Source organism: Mauremys reevesii, linkage group 7 (genome assembly GCF_016161935.1).
Source record: "Mauremys reevesii isolate NIE-2019 linkage group 7, ASM1616193v1, whole genome shotgun sequence".
NCBI classification, from domain to species: Eukaryota; Metazoa; Chordata; order Testudines; family Geoemydidae; genus Mauremys; species Mauremys reevesii.
This window is the reverse complement of record NC_052629.1, coordinates 17,968,855-17,990,541: the sequence shown is the minus strand read 5'-3', so window position 1 is coordinate 17,990,541 and position 21,687 is coordinate 17,968,855. Positions and strand designations below refer to the sequence as shown.

The following is a 21,687-nucleotide window of genomic DNA, read 5'->3' as shown; positions in this document are numbered from 1 at the left end:
GCAGATTGCAGGGGAGCACTTTGGGAAGAGGAGGTGCTGCTCCTGAGAGCACTTACACCAGTAACCGGCCAGCCAAGGACAGAGGCTGCTTCTGTGTAAGTGGTGCCAGCGCTCACAAGGGAAGAGCAGAGCCGGGAGAGCCATCAGCACTGGCAGCTCCTGGCAGTGGTTCAAGACTTGGAGGCATTTAGAGAGAAGCTTTCTGTATGCTCTCACAGCTGCTTTACAGAAGCAGCTCCTCCCAACCCCCACTCTCTCTGGACTAGCTGCTTGGTCGTCACTGGCAATTTCCCCTTTCCATACCCTCTTGCCTATGTCTTCCTTCTCTTTTCCCATAAGCAGAAAGTTGTCTGGTCACCTCATTGTCCCCAACCCTGGACCCTTTAGTGGGAGAAATGGGGTTGTGACCCAGTATGGTGCCTGTGGGGCACTGTCTCTGTGCTGCCTACTCCCTTCAGCTCAAGATGTCATTAGAGAGAAACTTGTTTCTATTGCCTCCAGACGGTGGGTTTATACCACATGAGTCACTGATATTTAAAAGATCCCCAAAGTGTTATCATCACCCATTAGCACAAGAATCATTCCAACTCCAAGTTAACAAGTAGAGTTGAAACCAAACACAGAGCCACACACACAAATAAACCCTTTCTCCTCACCCGGCACTCTGGCTGGAAAAGAAGAAAACGACCACATTATAGTGATGTGAAAAATTCAGCCGCTGTTGGCCAATCTGAAACATTGCATTTTAGTTGAGCAATTTTTAAGGACTACAGCTTGCGAGCCCTGTAGATCTGACCAGCTAGCCATCAGATATAGTTTGTTGTTCTACATAAAGGGAGATTTCAAAAACTGGTTTAGTAACTGTTCGGGTAGTCTTGGATGCTCACCGTGGTGTCACTAAAAAAAACATGCTACAGTGTGCATGAAAACTGGTATGCACCAGGAGTCTCATTTGTTCTTTATGATAAATGATTCATGCCATAGCAAGTTGTTGCAAGCTTTTTATATTTTGCTCTGGAATTTCACTGGCTACATCCCTTAACCAGATGCTGTGTGCTAATCCTCTGTTTATACCTCTAGGCTGACACTGGGTAAACCCCTGGGAGAAGGTTGCTTTGGGCAAGTTGTCATGGCAGAAGCAATGGGAATCGACAAGGACAGACCCAAAGAGGCGGTTACTGTGGCAGTGAAGATGCTGAAAGGTAAAGGGTGGGGGGAGGGGAAGGTAGTAATTTTTATCAAGAAAGTTCTTTTGTGGCATCTGAACTCTAGTATTTTAGGGGGTCAGAGTTCACATAGTTGACCTCAGCCGTCAGCAGTTTTCAGTATAAATCCGTGCCTTTGACAGCCTATTTATCTTCAGCAATGTGAATTTACAAGCAAATCAAAGTCTTGTTAGAACGGTTCAGTTTTCTTGTCTGTTGGTTTCATTCACAGGAGAGACGATATATATTTAGATATACCCATCATTTTCCATTTCCAAGTAGACAGGTACATGTTTGTTATAAACTGAGCTATAAGATTAGCTCTCAGAAAAGATTTAACTGTTAATTGCTTGAGAGTCCAGTTCAGGTTTTGCAGTGTCTTGGCAATCTCCCCATATTTTTTGCTTTTTCCTCTAAACATAGAATATTATTGAAGGGAGGTGGGGGAGGGGGCGACTGGCCAGCCTGTTTCAAGAGACTGAAACTACTGCTTTTCAGGTCACATGGCTTTGTCACATGACATGAATCCTAGCAGCTCACATCTAAACCTGTGTCCTTTAGATGATGTCACATGAGCTGACAAATGGCTGACAACCCAAGTTAAGCTGGCATGCCAGAAAATGTGAGATGAACTTGTTTTCTCTTGTGCAGATGATGCTACAGAAAAAGACCTATCTGACCTGGTGTCAGAGATGGAGATGATGAAAATGATTGGGAAGCACAAAAATATCATCAATCTTCTTGGAGCCTGTACACAGGATGGTGAGTAAAAAGCAGAAAGCTAGCCACTGCTCTCATTCAAACAGGTCTTGAAGTGTCTCATTTGTCATCATTTTTCAATAGTTTTTAAGGAAACAGTCGTGCTGTGATGGGATTTGCAGATATTTCTTTAGCTTAGCAGCAATATTTTAACTTCCATATCTGATTATAAACAGGCTTTGCAGCTGTAATGTTAAGAGGGATAATATATAGTGTGAAACCTTCGTATAGTGTGAAACCTGCTATAGGGAAAAGTGTTTTTTACAGCAGTTTTATACACTTTATTCTGACACTGTCAGTCCTGTTTTAGTGAAACTTTTAATGTAATTTGGAAGGGATCACTTTACTCTGTGAATGATTTACCACTTTGTAATTACAAACTAATTTTGAGGTATAAGGGAGTCCAGAACTGTGTAAAGTTGACAGGAAAACTAACTTTTTTTTAAAGCAGTGTTATCTTTTGGGGGTTTCGTGCAATTTTTGTTTTGCAAATGTTTAAAGTGCAGGAGACAGCATGGTCTGAAAGGAATAAACTCAAGGTTGGGATTTAGGAACTCTGGAGTGCTAATGCTGGCTCCGCCACTGACTTGTGGTGTGGCCTTGGGCAAATCACCTAACAATGTTACTGCCTCTTTTTCCCTATCTTTAAAATGGTATTTGCCAATTTTGCGGGGCTGCTGTGAAGCTTAGTTGGTGAATGTATGTGTGTACAGTGCTGTGAAGATGGAAAGCACTATATAAGATTCTGTTAAAAATCATTTTACCCTTTGTCCCTGTTTCAACTCTCATGCTGCCTGTTCTGTTTATCTAAAGGTCCGTTGTATGTGATAGTTGAATATGCTTCTAAAGGGAATCTGCGGGAGTATCTGCGAGCACGGCGACCCCCTGGAATGGAATATTCATTTGATATCAACAGAGTACCAGAAGAGCAGATGACTTTCAAAGACTTAGTATCATGCACATACCAACTGGCAAGGGGCATGGAGTACTTGGCTTCACAGAAAGTAGGTAGAAATAGGCAAATGCTGCACAAACCTTTCTGGGAATATTTGTCTGATGCTTTAAACTAATTCACTTAAGTTTTAGTCTGACCCCTTTTGTGTTAGCTAGAGAATGTATTTACCAGAAGAAATGTTAATGGAGGCCCTGTTCCAGCAGATGCATGACTTTATGCACATGGTAAGTCCCATTGATGTCAATGGTACTCGACTCATGCTTAAAGTTATGCTCATGTTTAAGTACCTGGCTAAATCAGGGCTGGGGAACATTCCATTTTAAGTAAATACTGGAGAATATTTCCCTGAAATGAACTATTGAATTCATAAGCACAGGCATTCACCTGATTATAAGAGTTATGTTCCTCAGTCAGGGAACAGAAACATGCCATGTCACCTATGTTTCCAATCAAATCTATTAACACAGTTCAAATATTAAATATGCTAAAGAAATGGACTCTGTTTCCAAAATTATTTGGAGAATGATAAAAACCATACTGAGAAAATCTGAAACTGCTCATGGATATTTGTGAACAGAAGAAGAGGTGAAAAAAACCCTGAATACATTATTCACTGCAAATTATGCACTCAACTCTACTTAAAACCAATACTTGTCAACAGAGCAAACTTAGTGAAAGAGCATATTTACCCAGTCCCTAGAGACCTACTTCTGGTAAAAAAAACCTTCTCAACCTGTAATTTGGATTAAATTATAATTAGGAAACTCTTAAATAGTACTAAAGAGTTCTGTGGCACCTTATAGACTAACAAACGACATGCATCCAACGAAGTGGGTATTCACCCATGAAAGCTCATGCTCCAATACGTCTGTTAGTCTATAAGGTGCCACAGGACTCTTTGCCGCTTTTACAGATCCAGACTAACACGGCTCCCCCTCTGATACTTAAATAGTACTGTGTAACCAACCCAGCAAACACACCATATTGCTATGCTAATACAGGGAATTGGGAATAAGATGGGTCCTGGCTGAGACCTAGTGCCAGATTCTCTAAGGCTGAGAAGATGTGGACACCAGGTCCTTTGCATATCCACCCACAAGGACAGCCAGAGTATGAGCCTCCAGTCCTGCTATGCAGGGAGATACTGACTTTATTGCATCTCTGTGCCTGCACCCCTGTAGATCTGGTCCAAATTTGTTTTATCCTTACATTATGAGAGACTAAATGTCCAAGTACAACCTTGAAGACTTGGAAGGCACTCAAGCTACAAGTGTGAAATTTACTAATTGAATTCATGTGAGTGCAGGATAAGCAGAGCACCCTAGGTGCTGGGCTGGTGTAAATTATTAGTGAAGCATCTGAGGCTGGTGTAAATTATTAGTGAAGCACTTGACTGGATGTGACCCATAGCCTTTTCGTGGAGGGGTCAACTAAAGAACGCAGGCAACTAGTATGAAAGGAAAAAAATGAACCTCTTGATTGACACGTCTTGTGCAAATGGGTACATTCTAGGATCAGAGACACCAGAATGCTATTGTAGGATACTGCTAGGAAAGCCACCTTTCCCCTTCGCCCCACACACATACACCATTCCACCCTTGAGTTAGTCCCAGTCCTGGAAACGCTTGATGAGCGTAGAACTTGACAAAAGGTAAGCCATTGCACAAGGCCAAGAGCAGAGAGAAAACAAAGGGAGTATATAGTAGGATTATGCATTCCAATTCTTCAAAGATCTCACTATTTGTGTTTGTATTTCATTAGCTCTTTTTCCTTCAGGGAGCCATTTGTTGAGCTGCCATAATAAGAGAACTGATTATCTTACAGTGTTTCCACCATCTATGAACTGAGACATTGTGAGATGACCAGATTCCTTGTTATTTCAAACCAAAAAATGGCTCACTGTGGTATTAAAAAAATCCCATGAAAAATGTAAATGCAAATTTTAATCAACACACATAGTATATAGTATTTATGGGTAAAATTTTCAAAAGCATCTAAGAGATTTGGTAGCTCAAGTTGGGTTTTAGGTGTTCACATCCCATTAATCTTTACTGGGACTAAGGTTCCTAAGTACCATCATTACTTTTGAAAAATGGGACTTAGGCACATCTTAAAATTTTACCCTAGATCCCTTGATGCCTCTTCTCCAAATCTTCCAGCCACTCAGTGCGTGGTTCTCAGAATGTGTCATTCCATGGACCACAGTTTGAGACTTGTCAGGTACATAGACATGGGTTTGGACCAGATCAAAAGGGACGTGGAGCAAATCATCACAGCAAGGCAGTCAGTAATGGAAATAATCAAAGATGGCTATTTATAAGGGCACCATTTTGATGGTGGGAGGCATGCAAGAAGCAGTGTTGGTGAGGGGCTGTTTAGAAAATGAATGGCAAAAAAGGGGCCAGAAGTTGTATTGGCAGAAGGTGTTGGGGCGACTTGACACCTGATGTCCCTGATCAGGTTTCCCTAGTCCGTGTAAGGAGGGATGGCCAAAGCTAGAATAAAGAGATCATCCAAAAAAAAAAAGAAGAGAGAGGAGGAGGGAACTTCTTCAGGCAGAATGTTTCTCAACATGTCTCTGCTGCTACCTTGTATTACACGTGACAGAGCTGCTTAAACATAACAGTGGTATCAATCAGCAACAAAGACTTCCTTTCAGAGCTGGGAAAGGTCAGTTGTAAGTTTTCAGGAGGGAGCTTACATGAAGTTATGAGGAGGTAACTTTTCATCTTCAACATGAGGGCCTTCCCAAAAGCAAAACATCCTCCCCAAATGGTATTTTACAAATTAAACTCTTTTAATCCAGTTGATCAAGTAAATGCACACATCCCAGACACACAAACACACACACACCATTTGACAGCCTCAGTTTTTTATGTTGCATGGTATGTGTTTTTTATTATTATTATTATTTTAACAACTTTTATACCAAAAATGGTTGCACTTATTGACTAAAAGGTGTTTAGCCAATTGTTTGACTATACTTGTGGGTCAATTTTAAAAATGTTCAAGAGATGAAATAACCGAACGTAGTCAAATCTACCCTCCTTCCGGGAAGCAATTCTTAGCTCTCAGCATGTTCACCTTACACAGAAGGTGTGCTGCAAAGGTACACATTTCAGCCAGCAGTATTTATAGTATGATTTTACAAATTACAAATTTATTTACACATCATTAAAATCCAACCAACCAGTTTGTAGCGGTCCTTTACCTTGTTGTTTTGTTATGTACTTTTCTTGTCTCTGTTTTGGATAGTACATTCCAAACCAATTGCACATAGAGGTACATCCCAACCTGTGCTAGGTCACACCATTCACATGTCTTGGCTTTGACAGGCTTTCTATTTTCTAATGCCAAAGCTGACTTCAGCCTTGCAAAGTGTTGGGGATAGTTGACATGGGTGAAGAGAGTTATGGGGAGAGCTCAATATATTCAGTTAACGTAACCTCACAACACGTGCATATAATACCCATTAGTGTGGTGTGCACTATGCCTGACATAAATGCATAGGCTAACACACTGATCCAATGTGTCAGGTTGAAGCTTTGTCAATCCAGTGTAATATGAAAGAGCCAAAATAATTAAACACTCATTATCAGAATTTATATTTAAAAAGCTGGAAGACCTATACCTGTAACTGGCTCTGATATAGTGTGATGGGTGAATCACAGAAGGTTTGGTTCAGTTAAGGTAAGCATCCAAGTCTTTGGATATGGCAAAATTGAGCTGAAAATCTTATAAAAAAATGGCTTTTCAAAAAGATTTCTGGAGCAATTCTTCAAACTGGATACACTGAAAAAATAGACATTAAAATTGTACTCTGTGTCGTTTTTTATTATAGTAGAGTAATTATCATATGCTGAATGCACCTTCTGCTTCAAGAAAATCTTAAGGGAAAATGAAGTCATATATTGAAGCAATTTAATTTTTCTTTTTTCTTTTTCAGTGCATTCATCGGGATTTAGCAGCAAGAAATGTTTTGGTAACTGAAAATAATGTAATGAAAATAGCAGACTTTGGTTTGGCCAGAGACATCAACAATATAGATTATTATAAAAAGACTACTAATGTAAGTGGATTGCAGTCTTATCTCTGGAACCAGTATTTCTTTCAGTGGGTCATTAAAGTAGTGCGATTATAATCCTAATGGACTTCTTGTACACCAGCCTAACTTTTAATCACAGAAAATAAAATAGTAATCAAAGGCATAAAGCATCTCTAAGCACTTTTACTAAGCGATGAATGTTATCTGTTTACACAACCTGAGAGAATATATATTACATGATTAATTATGATTGATAAAATTCAGTATTGCTTTTTATAGGGCCTGATCCAAAGTCCATGGAATCAATGGAAAGAATCCCATTGTCCTCAATGGGCATTAGCTCAGACCCTGGGGCATCTGAAAACTTTTAGTAAACAGTAAAATTTTTCCTTTTCTGGTACCTGAATAATGTACATTACTGTACATATTTTGGGTTATACTTTCATTGTATTCAGGTTTGTAAACACTTTACTTTGGTGGTAGCAAAGTGGGACTGGAGTTAGGAGAATGGGAGATCTGCAGTGTGATCTTGAGCAAGGCAGTTAGGTCAAAACAGTGGTCACTGATTTGGGATACCTAATTTGAGATGCCTTGTGCCTAGTTTTCAGAGGCCCTGAGCAACCACAATTCCATTTGAAGTCAATGGGAGCTTTGCAAAGTGCTTTGAGATCCTCTGATTCAAGTTGCTGTATTAGTGCAAAATATTAATATAATGTATTATGTTAAATTGTTAATTCATAAAAATGAGTTTCTAAGCTACCATCCATTGCACTTTTAAGGGCTTTGTGTGGGCAACTCCATGCTCTTTATCATGGAGGGAATAGAATCCATCATCAATCTTGGGGCAAGACATAGCCCCTCTGCAGAGTCGTCATTGGAAATGCCCAGTCTCTACTCTTCTGCAGCTCCACTGTGCCCACCATGCTTGGGTTTGGGCCACTGGAGCAGGATAAATGTGAATCCAGTAGCCCTAACTTCACCTGCCAACTAGTCCCAAAGCTCAATGGTTTGAGCACTGGCCTGCTAAACCCAAGGTTGTGAGTTCAATCTTTGAGGGGGCCATTTAGGGATCTGGGGCAAAAATCTGTCTGGGGATTGGTCCTGCTTTGAGCATGGGGTTGGACTAGATAACCTCCTGAGGTCCCTTCCAACCCTGAGATTCTATGATTTGCTGAAATTCATCTGTTTGCAGAGGGTCCCAGGGGCAAGGCCCTCCCATATGAGGCTATTGACTCTCTTCACCTCTTCCTCCCGCTGACAGGCAATCTGGGGGATATGTGGCATGTAAGGGTTCTTTCTGTGGATCCTCTGTGTCTTAGCTAATTTTGTCTGAAAATTTTACATCTATTTATATGAGCCCGGGGTCTAGAGAATATCGGTCTTTGTTTTCTTTGAGAATACCGAGGTAAACAGTGTGTTGTTTTGTTTTTTCATGCCATTAACCTTTGTTTTTTTATAGTGCAGTATTGAATATTTTAGAAATCCCATTGCTGAATTTGCCTTGTGAATAACTACAATTTTAATTCAGTGTTTCTTATTTCTCACCCACTTCCCCCTCATGTTTCCAGGGCCGGCTGCCGGTAAAGTGGATGGCTCCAGAAGCCCTATTTGACAGAGTTTACACACATCAAAGTGATGTGTAAGTAACTTCATTTTCTGTAGCCTTTTTTTATTTTATTTTATTTTTTAGTTACAGTTTTGGGAATCTTTATATCTTTTCCTGCTTTCCTTAAATCTTAACTGCTTGCTTTCTCTGTTTCACACATTAATAGAAGGAGCAGGAGCCGCCCTTAGAAAGTGAGGATTTTATGGTAGACTGCTAACCAATGCTCTGTTACTAATCTGCCTGGCTTCAAAGCACATGAAAGGTGGAGAATGCTAACCTCCTTCTGTCAGTGTGGAAGTTCCCCCCCTTGAACTTACTTATGGATCTGCAGCTACAAAGCATGTATCTAATTTGCTTGGCTTTGGGAATATTTGGAACTTCCTTCAGTTTTTTTTTAAAAAAAGGAAATAATCCTGAAATTTTCACTTGTTGAAATTTGTGCTAAAAATGGCTTTGATTTAGGTAAAACATACAGTGGGCTTAGTTGAAAAGTTCATTCTCCTTTAGAGGTATTACTGCTTCCAGAAGCATTCCCTATTTTAAGTATGGGGAATAACTGGAATCACTAATACCTCTAAAACTGGAACAAACTTTTTAAGTTTCCCCACTGTATCTAGCTGGCATAACCTCTTGGGGTTTGCTCTACTTTCTGTGGAAGTTTTCTAGGATAATTATAGCACTCCTTATAATTCTGGGATTACAATTTGAAACAAAATTAACTCTTTTATGGTGTACATGTTTACTGTTTTCCAGTTTCTTTGGTTCCTATACTTTGGTTTGATTTAAGCAGAAGAACTCTTTTTCTGTCACTTTGGGTCTCAGAATCACAGCACTAATTGACACTACTCATAAAGATTTAAGCATTGCTTTTGTTGCATAGTCTTTATACAGTGCTGATGGAAATTGCACATTTCTTTATTTTTACATGAAGAGCTATTAACCCCCAAAGGGCTTCATGCTGCACAGCACAGACATGAGGAATTGAGCATATAAGCACAAAGTTTAAAAAAAAAAAAAAAAAGGCAGGATGGGAGGAGTCTGATCCTGCACTAGTCAGAGCACTTGCATCTGTAGATAACCTCCACTTGCACTTACACAGAAGTGCAACAACCATATGCACCTATGAGGAACTGAAGGATTAAGACCAAGAGCCAAGATTTTCAAATATAGGTAGTGATTTTTGGGTGCCTTGACTTTTGAGGCATCTGATCTGCGGAGAGTGCTGAGCACTCGCCCTGTGAAAATTGGGCCACCTTTAATGTGTGGCAGGCTGGGCTCCCAAAATCGCTTGTCAATTTTGAATAACCTAGTCAATGTGTACTCATTTTAAAAATGTTAATAATGTATTATGTAAGTTTGTTTTTCAGGCAGGTTTTTTTCATTATTTGTAAACAACACCATTAACACAAGTTCATGGTACACCTCTACCCCGATATAAGGCTGTCCTCGGGAGCCAAAAAATCTTACCACATTATAGGTGAAACCGCGTTATATCGAACTTGCTTTGATCTGCCGGAGTGTGCAGCCCCGTCCCCCCGGAGCGCTGCTTTACTGCATTATATCTGAATTCGTGTTGTATTGGGTCACATTATATCGGGGTAGAGGTGTAGCTGATTTAATTTTTTTGAGAGAGAGTTCATATTTCAGCAACTTTTTTGAGCAAACTTGCAATAAAAGTTGCCATATGTCTACATATAGTCCTTACCTTGACAAATATATTTTATCTGTGTATATTTTTAGTAGTCTTCAAGTTTGCCAAGGTTCTGGGACTCTAAAAGCCCAGCTCCACAGTTCCTCGGGGTTTCCTGCCTGGTTTCCTACAAAGATTGGCCAAAAGTGACACATTCTTGTGGAACATTTTGTTTTTAATGAATTGGCATTTTCTGACTGAGAAATGTTCTGTCATAACATTTCCAACCCGCTCTACCATATATGTATTTTATAAATAATTATACCGTAAATTACAATTTCAGTTTTATTTACAATAGCCCTGGAAACTGACAACTTGGGAATTTGGAGAACATCGAACAGAGACCTCAATTCAGGGAAACATTTAAGAAAATCCCTATTCAGCAAAGCCCTTATGCACATGATTAACTCTAAATATGTGCTTACGTCCCATTCAAATCAGCAGATGCATAAAGTGGCAAATACATAAAGTTAATTTCATGCTTAGCTATTTTTCTGAATAAGGATGGACTGCTGAATTGTGGCCAAATTTAGGACCAGATTCTGCCATTGTTTCTCACATTGAGTAGTTCCTTATCTGATGAATCATCTCAGTGAAATGGGAAGTATTCGAGGAGACAGGTTCTACACGGTAAGGCTGGTGGAATCTGGCCCTTAAACACAGAACTACTGTAGTAAGTAACAAGGAATCACTGTTCTCTGTCTCTTTCAGGGATATGCCTATGCTTTTATAGGTAAGATTAATTTAATTATGCACTGTTCCCTTTTATTCTGTAGTTGGTCATTTGGTGTGTTGATGTGGGAGATCTTCACTTTGGGAGGTTCACCCTATCCAGGAATTCCAGTGGAGGAACTTTTTAAGCTGCTTAAAGAAGGGCACAGAATGGATAAGCCTGCCAACTGCACCAATGAACTGTAAGGACCATTATTTACCAAAGTAATACAACACTAGCATAGTCACACAACTAAGGGTATAGCTACACTGGAGAGTTGCAGCGATGGTGGAGGCTTTCCAGCGCTGCAATTAGTAACTGTCCACACCTGCAGGGCACATCCAGCGCTGCAACTCCCTGGCTGCAGCGCTGGCTGTACACCTGGGTCTGCTTGGGGTATAACGATTGCAGCGCTGGTGCTACAGCGCTGCTCGTAAAGTGTGGCCACACACCAGCACTGTTATTGGCCTCCAGGGTATTAGGAGATATCCCAGAATGCTTTTAACTAAATTACTCTCTTTGTTTTGTTATGCTGCCTCTCTAAAAAAAACAAACACAGCTCCTGTTTGCTGTAACTGACATCTGTAACTGACTGTGAACAATCAAATGAGATAACCCACTACCTTGCTGTGAATGAAGCAGGCAGGGGGATGAGTGTTTGCTTGAGGATAGAAACAGCGGGGGCAGGGGGGAGAAAGGGAGTCCGTTGGAGCAGCTGCTTATCTGGTCTGTAGGCTGTTTGCAGTTGAGTAAGGGGTCGGGAAAATTTTCTGATTTTGCAAGGCAGGGAGCTGATACACAGTGTCGGCTCCAAAAATCCACTCTCTCTCTCTCCCCCGGTCCCTGTCACACTCCACCCCACCCCCCTCTTTTGAAAAGCACGTTGCTGCCACTTGAACGCTGGGATAGCTGCCCATAATTCATCACTCCCAACAGCGCTGCAAATGCTGCAAATGTGGTCACACTGCAGCGCTGGTAGCTGTGAGTGTGGCCACACACCAGCGCTGCAACTCTCAAGTGTAGCCATACCCTAATACTGATTTGAATCCCATGCAGAATCCAACATTTTCTAACCTACTTAACTCTATAAATGGTAGCATTGCATATAAAAAAGAAATTGTTTCAACATGTTTCCAGGAAAAGTCTGACACAGGATAGACATTGACTCACTTAACTTTGGTACTGTTGAAAAACAATTAAAAAAAAATCTCAATGAGTCAATCTTTGGTATATTTGTTTGGTATACTCAGTCCTAGTGTATTAAAATCTATTGACAAACCATTCTCTGCATTTGATGACAGAGGTATGAATATGACCCTTGACTGCCTTTGCTACACATTTCCCCCTATTTTGTTCTCTCCACCCTCAAGATCCTTTGTAGTATCCATCATTCCTCCAGCCAAAGAGGAGGAGGTGCAAGAGTCTGTTTGCACCACTTATTAATCACCCGGCAGGATAGAATTCTACAAGCCACTTTCCTGTTGTCAAGAGCCCAGTGGGTCACTAGGAGGTACACCTACCCTTTGGCCTCCTAGGAAGCCAGAGACTTGTGGGAATGCACAGCATAGACACAAGGTCACCCTGTGGCCCCTCAAAATATTTTATTCAGATGAAAGATATCAGAATGCAAAGTTAATGGTACATACCTGCACCATAGCACTTTAGCTCCCCAGTCTAGGCAAAGCCAAGCATTGAATTAACTAGTTCTGGCTGTGTTTTTGTGTATCTGCAGAATTCTGTACAAATGTCCTATATCTGTTAGGGTGCAGTACAAAGTGCAGAGCCGTTTGTTAAGTATATAGTTCTATAATAATTTAACATGATTGGTCCAGTCTGGATATGAAATAGACCAGATTTTCAGAAGTGCTGAGCACCTGCAATTCCATTGGCTTCAGCTGGCGATGTGGGTGCTCCTCACCTGTGAAAGTGGGGCTGTATACGTCAAATGAATTGTCAGGCTTATGACCAGAATCCGTACGTGTCATGGCAAATGTCATGCTCTGCTTGCATGCTGTTTTGTGGAAATGAGTAGATCTGCCCTCCAAGCTATACCCCGGCGAATGTCCAAAGGTAGGCATTAAATCAGAGGTCCACAAACTGTGAGGCGTCCCCCGTGCAGGGGGGACATGGCGGAAAATTCGGGGGCCACGGCTGGGGCCTGGGCCAACCCCAACGGGAGGGGGAGCACCACCTGGCTCCGCTCCTGGCATTGACTGCCGGCCCAAGGCCCCACCTGCCGGCCCCAGCTGCTGATCCCGCGCCTCGAGCTCTGCTCCCGGTCCCCCCCACAGCTGTGGCCCCAGCCTCAGCCCCCTTACCCTTGTCTGAGTCCCCCGCCCAGAGCCGTGGCCCTGTTCCTGGCCTCAGCTCAGAGTGGGGGAGGGGGAGGGGCACAGACAGGGGTAAGGGAAGGGGCACAAGGTAAAAAGTTGGGGCACCACTGCATTAAATTGTACTTCTAGTAGGGGAGAGCAATAATTACTATTCACAGAGACTAAACTCCCTAATTCAGCATAGTACTTAACCATGTGCTTAACTTTAAGCATCTGATTTAGCTCCATTGAAACTGATGGAATTTAAGTGCTTCCCTGAATCTGGGCCTAAATGCTGTGATCTAGATGTTGGGTTTTCTCAGTTATGTGCAGTGGTATAAAACTAGAAATGCAAGCTCATTGCTAAGCCCTAATTTAACCGAAGTGAAGTGTTGTACAATGACCACACTGAGGTCCATCACCAGTGCTCCTAGGCACTGCAGTAATACAAATAATAATAATTGTGGATTAAATGGACAGGCAACAAGGATATATAAGGTTAATTAACCCAGTGAAATATTTATACAGCTATATGATGATGAGAGATTGCTGGCATGCAGTGCCTTCGCAGAGACCAACTTTTAAGCAGTTGGTAGAAGACTTGGATCGAATTCTCACTCTCACAACTAATGAGGTAAGTAAAATGTATTCACTTCCTAACCAGCAGATCAGAACATAAGGTTCACGAGATAAATGTAATGTATTAGAAATAGAGCAGAGTTTCATAGTTTATTATTGTTCTATTTATCAGTTTTCCACTGGGGTCTCACATAGTTAAACTATATGGCTTAATGAAATCATGTTTTTTCTTCTAGAGGATTTGATTTATGTAACAAAACACACACAGACACAGACACACACACAAAAGCATTTTCACTTGTCCCTCTGCATATCTCATAATATTTTCAGCATATCATCCAGGAAAATGTGTGTGTGTCGGGGAGGATATTTATATTTCAACGTTACAGTTTTCTGTGCGGGAGAGATTTAGAGTTTATGCTATTCTGAATTTATCAACTTAGTTTGATTCTCAGTTATAGTAGTTAGGTCAGAAAAAGCAGCCGAGGTAAATGGCAGATTTCAAATGATCTGTCTAGGAGTTAATTTGGATCATTGAAATAGTTCTGCTGGGAAAACAAGAACCCAGAGGGGAATATGGAGAAACCATCCAATTCTACAAGGGCAACATCGAGCACCGTTCCTGTTAGCAATATACATGACGCTATTTTATTCTTAAACCTTATTTTCAGAGATCTGAAAATCTATTAGTTGTAGCAAGCAATGCATTAAGATATACAGATAGGGATCATTTCAGTTCTTTTACCACTGTAAAGCTACCAAAAAGTTTGGTGGTTTGGTTTGGATAAATGCTGCATCCCTAAGAGGAAGAGAGGGGGCTTAAAGCCATCTTTGCACCTTCCCGATTCTATGCTGCTCTAGGGGCCACAGAGCCTACAGAGGCCTATTTGCCTGCTAACCTATGGGCTGCTGAGCTGCCCATAATCTCCACAATGCTACGGCCATGTCCCTTTCCCCTCCCTCCCCTGCACACCACCTGCACTGGGGCTTGCCAAGGGGTCTTTGGGAGCAATCTTATCACTGTATTCTACCAGGCCAGCACCAGTAATCTTCCTCCAGCTTGATATGAGGCTTTTAGGTCCCTTTACACCACTTTGGCTCTGATATGTGGTGTAAAGAGGCTGGACTGCGGGGTGAAGATCTCAGCCCAGATGATTAATTGAATTATGTGAAACTCTTGGATCTGCGAAATTGGGCTAGAAATCTCATGAGAATGAGTTTCTCTCTCTCTCTCTCTCTCTCTCTCTCTCTCTCATATTCTAGTACTTCCTGCTTCCATTTGTGTCAGAAATTTCCAGATCATTCTGGTGCCCTAGAGCTGTTTCCCTAACATACATGTGTATCCTGTCTTCAGACAGCCACAGAGGCCAGTTTTAAAAAAAATTGCTTGTGAAATATGAAGTTATATTAGATCAAAACAGCAGTCTAGGAACCATTTTGTTGCCTGCTATGTGTGTGTGTGTTTTAAAACCTCCATTGTTGCTCTCATTTTAAAGCTATAACCATAAAGTCCTGACACTTTAAGATATGATTTTGAAAAATAATTTTAATCAAATAATTAAATGAAAGTATCCACTGCAGTATAAAATACTGACTGATAAGATTTGTCTCATCAGCATGATCATAACTTGTGGTTTAGCAAATGAAGAGATAGCATTAAATGAATACAGCTGCCTTTCAGAAGTTGAAAGAGAAGGAACATTTCAAGGGAAAAAATAACTTTATTCTCCTGCCAAAATTGCCGTTTCTAGCAAAAGTTGCTTAACCCAAACCTTGGATTAAACTGAAATTATTTCCTTTTTGTTATACTGATTTGGTCATGGCTACTCTAGGACAGTGGTTATGAATCTTTCCAGACTGCCGTACCCCTTTCAGGAGACGCATTTGTCTTGCGTATCCCCAAGTTTCACCTCACTTAAAAACTACTTGCTTACAAAAATGTCACAGCACTCTAATTTTGTGTGTATGAAATTTTAGTTTGTACTGACTTTGTTTGTGCTTTTATGTAGTCTGTTGTAAAACTAGGCAAATATCTAGATGATTTGATGTACTCCCTGGAAGACCTCTTCATACCCCCAATGGTACACAGAACCTCTGCTCTAGGAGGCAACAACAAAGAAAAGAAAAAAAAAGTGGCAGAATATTTAGTGTAAAGAACCCAAATTCAATGAATATGGTTTTGTTATTTTTCATTTCAGTTCTCATAAGTATGCTAGTGCAGTACATGTTTAAGTCTAAATTTAAAACCAGATAGTCAAACTGACCAAAGGAATATAAAAATGGAAGTATCTTTTTCTCCAAATCATTACCATATGCTAGAGAAAAATGGTTCTATTTAGGATGAAAATTTCATTTTTATCATTATAAGCAAAAAGTCCTCTTTTGATGTGGTGAGTGTGTTTATTTCTACTGATGCGGTTAATGCTCGTGTTGTTGGAAATGACACGTCTGCCTTAGACTGACGGACTCTTTTTTCTCTCTCTCTCTCTCTGATGTATAGGCACCAGTCAATTTTGAATGTAGCTGATCTTTCTTAGCATAGAATTGCCTGAACATTTTTTTGTCTGTGAAATATACGTACTGCATGACAAAGCCAAATCATGTGGCTATGTGCTTTTGTCCTTTTTATAAATAATATTATTTCTTTCTTCCATTTCAGGAATACCTGGACCTCAGTGGACCTCTTGAACAGTATTCACCCAGTTATCCTGACACTAGGAGTTCGTGTTCTTCAGGTGATGACTCTGTGTTTTCTCCTGATCCAATGCCTTATGAACCCTGTCTTCCCAAGTACCAGCACATAAATGGTAGTGTTAAAACATGAAAGGAAAGCATTCTTATTCCTCAGAGGAATAAAGAAACAAGAATGCCAACCCACCTACCACAAGTAAAGAGCTCTTTTCTCCAAGACCCTAATGTTTCTGTTTGTACATATGAAATATAAGAAGAAGAAAAAATATCTTGGAGGAAGATGGTCAGAACATGTGTAAAGAATTATATAGTTTGGAACTCTTAAGCAATTCCAAAAGAAGGAGAATGTTTATGGGCCACGTATGGACGTACCTCACCATGTCAATTTTCTGGCTCACTGCAAGCTGCAATGGACTTTGTACCATGGACCAGTTGGACTTAAGGCAAACTCTGGGTCTGCCTTTTTTGTTTATTTTGTAATATTTGGAGAAAATATATGTTGGCACACACTTACAGAGCACAAATGCAGTATATAGGTGCTGGATGTATGTAAATATATTCAAAATATGTATAAATATATATTATATATTTACAATGAATTATTTTTTGTATTGATTTAAAAATGGATGTTCCAATCCACCTAGCAAATTAGTTCTTTTTTTTTTTTAACAGCTATTTGCTAAATGCTGTTCTTACACAGAATTTCTTAATTTTCACCATTCAAAGGTGGAAAATACTTTGCTTTCAGGGAAAATGGTATATCATTAATTTATTAACTAATTGGTAATGTACAAAACAATTAATCGTTTATAGGGTTGTTTTTTGTAATTTAAATGGCATTTCTAAGCAGGCAGCACAGAGATCTAGTAGATATATTGCTCAGACTTTAGTAGTTGTCAGATCTTTAAAAAAAGAAATATTTACAGTATATAACTAATTTGGGGAGAATTACGCTTTTGATTTATTTGTGTTTTAAACTTCAGTGCCAGATGATTGTTCTTATCAATATCAAAATTCCCCTATTTTTAAAAAAATCCTTTAATAAGAAGGTATTCTGTTTTCTGTATGTCTGTCTGGTTTTGTAGCTATCACTAAAGCATGTGTGACACTTGAACAATATTTTCTAAGGCCAAAATAACACAATGGTTCTATGGAGAGAAAAAAGGAGAGTCTTTAATGGGTTCCTAAAGTAAGGAAAGACATTAACTTGTCTATAACCATAGCAGAATGTACTGCTCTAAAGAGAGCTGAGTTTCCACTCTGCCTTGCTCATGCATCAAATTAACTAGTATTGTCTTCATTGACTTGATAATGGGTTCCAGATCTTCTGGCCTGATAGTAGCCTTTCAGGCTGTTCCTATATTGTAACATAAGTTAAAAAGAGAGAGATTTTTATAATGACAATTTGCCGTAGGAATACTACCATCTTTTTAAGGGATTAGTTCATGCTGGCTCCAGTATATTTTTCCAAACTATTCCTTAATATCAGGCATACCGCTGGTGTCAGACAAAATATTACCGCATTTCTTTCATTTATATATTTTTTTAAGTATTGTGTTTTTACTTTCAAAACACCCATTCACACTGATACAGCCATGCAATACAAATGCAAATTACACTGATTTACTTATTAAAATTTTGGGGGAAAGTATTAACATCTGTTAACTTTTGTACTGACAATAAAATGTTTCTACAGATATTAATGTTACATTATAAAATAAATGTCATGCAGCTTATTTTTTTAATCCTGTGTGTCTTACAAAATGGTTTCCTGTTCTTAAAATGATGGGGCATATCCGGTAATTCTTCTTATTGGCTTTACATTAGATCTCATACTAGCAAAACATTCTTTTAGTGCAGGGGTTTGTACACAGTCTTTCAAACATGTAAGCACGAGTCACTTTACTTACCTGAGTAAAGATATATATAGGTTTTGGTGTTTGCAGAATATTAGTTTGAGTTGAAAATGTTGTGTGATTTGCCCACGTAACAAATTGATGCCAAGAAAATGTTTGGTTTCTGAAAATATCTTTGTTTGTTCCAGCCAGCGTATATCCATTGCTAGTAAGCATTTATATTAATATTTGAATGGTACTATCCTTTGTGTCAAGGGTTGTTGCGAAAGGAAAGGAAATTGCCATAAGTCTTTCATTTTTGCCCTACATTCCTGCTTTGATACCTTATACACAATTTTAGGAATAATCGGAGCTTCTTTCTAACAAACGTAGCAGATGGAAAGAAGGTCTGTCTAAATTAGAATTTTGAATTATTTCCATGGCAAATTATTTCCCCCCTTTATTAGTTAGACTTTTATATGCTACCTATCAACCCTAGATTCATATATAAAGCGTAAGAGCTAAACAAGTTCTGATGCTTCAATTTAACAAGAAGTTTTTGTGCGCTAGGAGGGGAGTTTGCCATAGATGCTGTTTTTTCATAGCCTCTTACACACATCACAAAGCAAGTTAATGTTTATGTATAAAGCTTCAAACATTTGTATTGTATAACCAATAGATGTTCAGTGCCCTAAAGAGCTATTTAGATCCATGAGGCATCCGTTGTCATCCACTGCTATGCTTGCTCCAGACCCAAAGAATTCATAAAACGTCTAGTAAATATCTAGTTGTGGCACCTCAGTTCTGTTTTGGAGAGGCTCTTCTTAGGGGCTATAAGAAGAATCTATTTTTTTTTTTTAAAGACTCTTCCCAACTTTCAGGCCATCTTTAAAATTAAACCATTCATAGACTCATAGAAATTGAATGGAAAAGATCTATTAGGTCATCTAAACTAGTGCTGGTCAGTACAGGATTGTTTCCTATGGCATATTTTCTGCTGCTTTGTTCATTCTTGCTTAAAATGACCCAAGGATTTAGGCTTCCACCTCTTACTATGTGAAATTTTCTACAGTTTCATAAATCTCACTGGCAGGACTTTCCCCGATGTATGGAATACATTCTTCCCTTTACCTAATTTCATTTCATGACTTCTATTTACATTCTTTGTGCTACCCTATTTCTTCTCCATCCCTTGGAGGTAATTACTGCCCTTGGAGGCAGACATTTCTGAAACAGAATGCAGCAGCACAGAAACAATGCGCAACTCCTACGTAAGAGGTGAAGAATAGCATATTTAGTTGGAATTGCAGGGGCAGTTTAGGCAGGTAGAATATAAATATTAAAGTTAGAATTTGGCCAGGACACAAGGGAAAGCACCTTTTAATCTTGAAAAAAGTGCCATGGCTCTTTCATGAGCAGGTCAGAAATTTGGTTTTACATCTCACCTGAAACATGGGGCCACCACCGCTACAATGTCCTCACAATAGACTAGAGCATGACTCAAGAAGTGACTCAGAAAAGTTTCATGTACTGAATATCCATTACCACTTGCTGTAGCATCTAATTGTTTCTGGGGAGAGGGATAGCTCAGTGGTTTGAGCATTGGCCTGCTAAACTTAGGGTTGTGAGTTCAATCCTTGAGGGGACCCCTTAGGGATCTGGGGCAAAAATTGGTCCTGCTAGTGAAGGCGGGGGGCTGGACTCAATGACCTTTCAAGATCCCTTCCAGTTTTAGGAGATTGGTATATCTCCAATTATTACCTTTACCTTTAGATTGTCTCCCATCCAAATACTGATTTAGCCCAACCCCACTTAGCATGTGAGAAGACAGGATTATGGCACAGGATAATATAGCTGCAGTCTATAAGGAGGTTTCCTTCACTTGTTTTCATTTTTACCTCTTGTCTTGTTTTTACCTCACATCCTTTGTTAGGATGTTACACTTCATATTGGTCAAAACCTAATTTAAGACACTGAATACTCAAAATTATGAATGAAGGTCAAAGATGGGGAAAAGTTTGGTTTCTTCTTTAAAATAATATGAGCACTCGTTCTGGAGATCTTATGGGTTCTTGCATCCATACTTCAGAAAGAAATTTGAAAAAATAGGAAATATTTCAGAAAAGAGCCATAGGAATGATTAAAGTACTGGAGAACATGCTCTATAATGGAAGAGGCAAAAGAACCTCAAGATGGTTAGTTTATACAAGAGAAGGTTAAGAGATGACTTGATTGTGGTCTACTATTACCTACACACGGAATAAATTTCTGAGAGTAAAGGGCTCTTTAACCTAACAGAAAAGGACATAACAAAATCAATGGCTGAAAGCTGATGCTAGACAAATTCAGATGAGACACAACGCACACCTTTTTAACAGTGAGGGTCATTAATCTTTGGAACAATTTTCTTTGGGATGTGGTGGATTTGCCATCACTTGAAGTCTTTAAATCAAGACTGGCTAGATTGCTAAAGGATATGTCATAGCTGAAATAGAAGTTATGAGCTTGGTGCATAAGCTGCTGGGTGAGGTTCTAAGGCCTACGTTATGTAGGAGGTCAGACTAGATGATCACAATTGCTCTTTCTATGAAAGGAAAAATCCCTGTCATGAAGAAACCGAATTGCAAAGCTAGATATTTTTCGGTTGCTCAAGTAATTGCAAGTGAATATCAAGCATCTCATCAAATGGGCAGCTTTATTGCAAAATTTTGTACATTACATATTGAAACTATTGAAAAAACTTACTGAGACACAGATCTCTGAGGAAGAAGTTCCAGGGACTTTCTTGGTGTTGGTTCTTCTGGTTTTTTTTGTTTTATTTTTTGTTTTTGCTGTGTGTTATGAACTATGTATGGAAACTTAAAAAAAAATCTAGACACAAATGTAAAACTGATTAGGTTACTAGTATCAGAAGAAAAAATCGTAACCAACATTTTTAATATAAAGAAACTTCTTATAAAATGGAAGTTATATAACTCTAATGAGCCAATTGTTATGAATAATTATTTTATATGGAAAATATTCCTCATGAAATAAATTTGTTCTCCTAAAAATATGACATGCAGTTACAGCTAACAGTTCACATTAAGAAGGTTGGTTGTTAACCCTGCCTCACCTATAAATATGGATACAGAGCATTGGTTATGAGTTTACGTAATAGTCATATCTGGAAATGAAATGCAGGTTAAGAAGTCAATTGGTTTTGTTTGTGGAGAAAGTGAGCTTTCTTTCCTCTTCTTTTACAGTTGCAAAATCCTTGCTTAACTGTGTTTTCCATATAACTCTTAGCATGGTTCTT

At 39.4% G+C, this 21,687-nt stretch overlaps 1 protein-coding gene across 10 annotated transcripts in view; it reads left to right on the top strand.

Moving 5' to 3' along the window:
- The window catches only part of FGFR2 (fibroblast growth factor receptor 2), a 105,903-nt gene extending 87,622 nt beyond the window's left edge, over positions 1–18,281 (top strand). For all 10 annotated transcript variants that reach the window (XM_039480768.1, XM_039480771.1, XM_039480770.1 and 7 more), the window contains 8 exons: positions 1,081–1,202; positions 1,857–1,967; positions 2,778–2,968; positions 6,866–6,988; positions 8,533–8,603; positions 11,037–11,174; positions 13,813–13,918; positions 16,523–18,281. In XM_039480768.1, the coding sequence (XP_039336702.1) occupies positions 1,081–1,202; positions 1,857–1,967; positions 2,778–2,968; positions 6,866–6,988; positions 8,533–8,603; positions 11,037–11,174; positions 13,813–13,918; positions 16,523–16,687 (1,027 nt within the window). In that variant the 3' untranslated portion in view covers positions 16,688–18,281. The remainder of the gene's footprint in view (positions 1–1,080; positions 1,203–1,856; positions 1,968–2,777; positions 2,969–6,865; positions 6,989–8,532; positions 8,604–11,036; positions 11,175–13,812; positions 13,919–16,522) is intronic.
- The last annotated feature ends 3,406 nt before the right edge of the window (positions 18,282–21,687 follow it).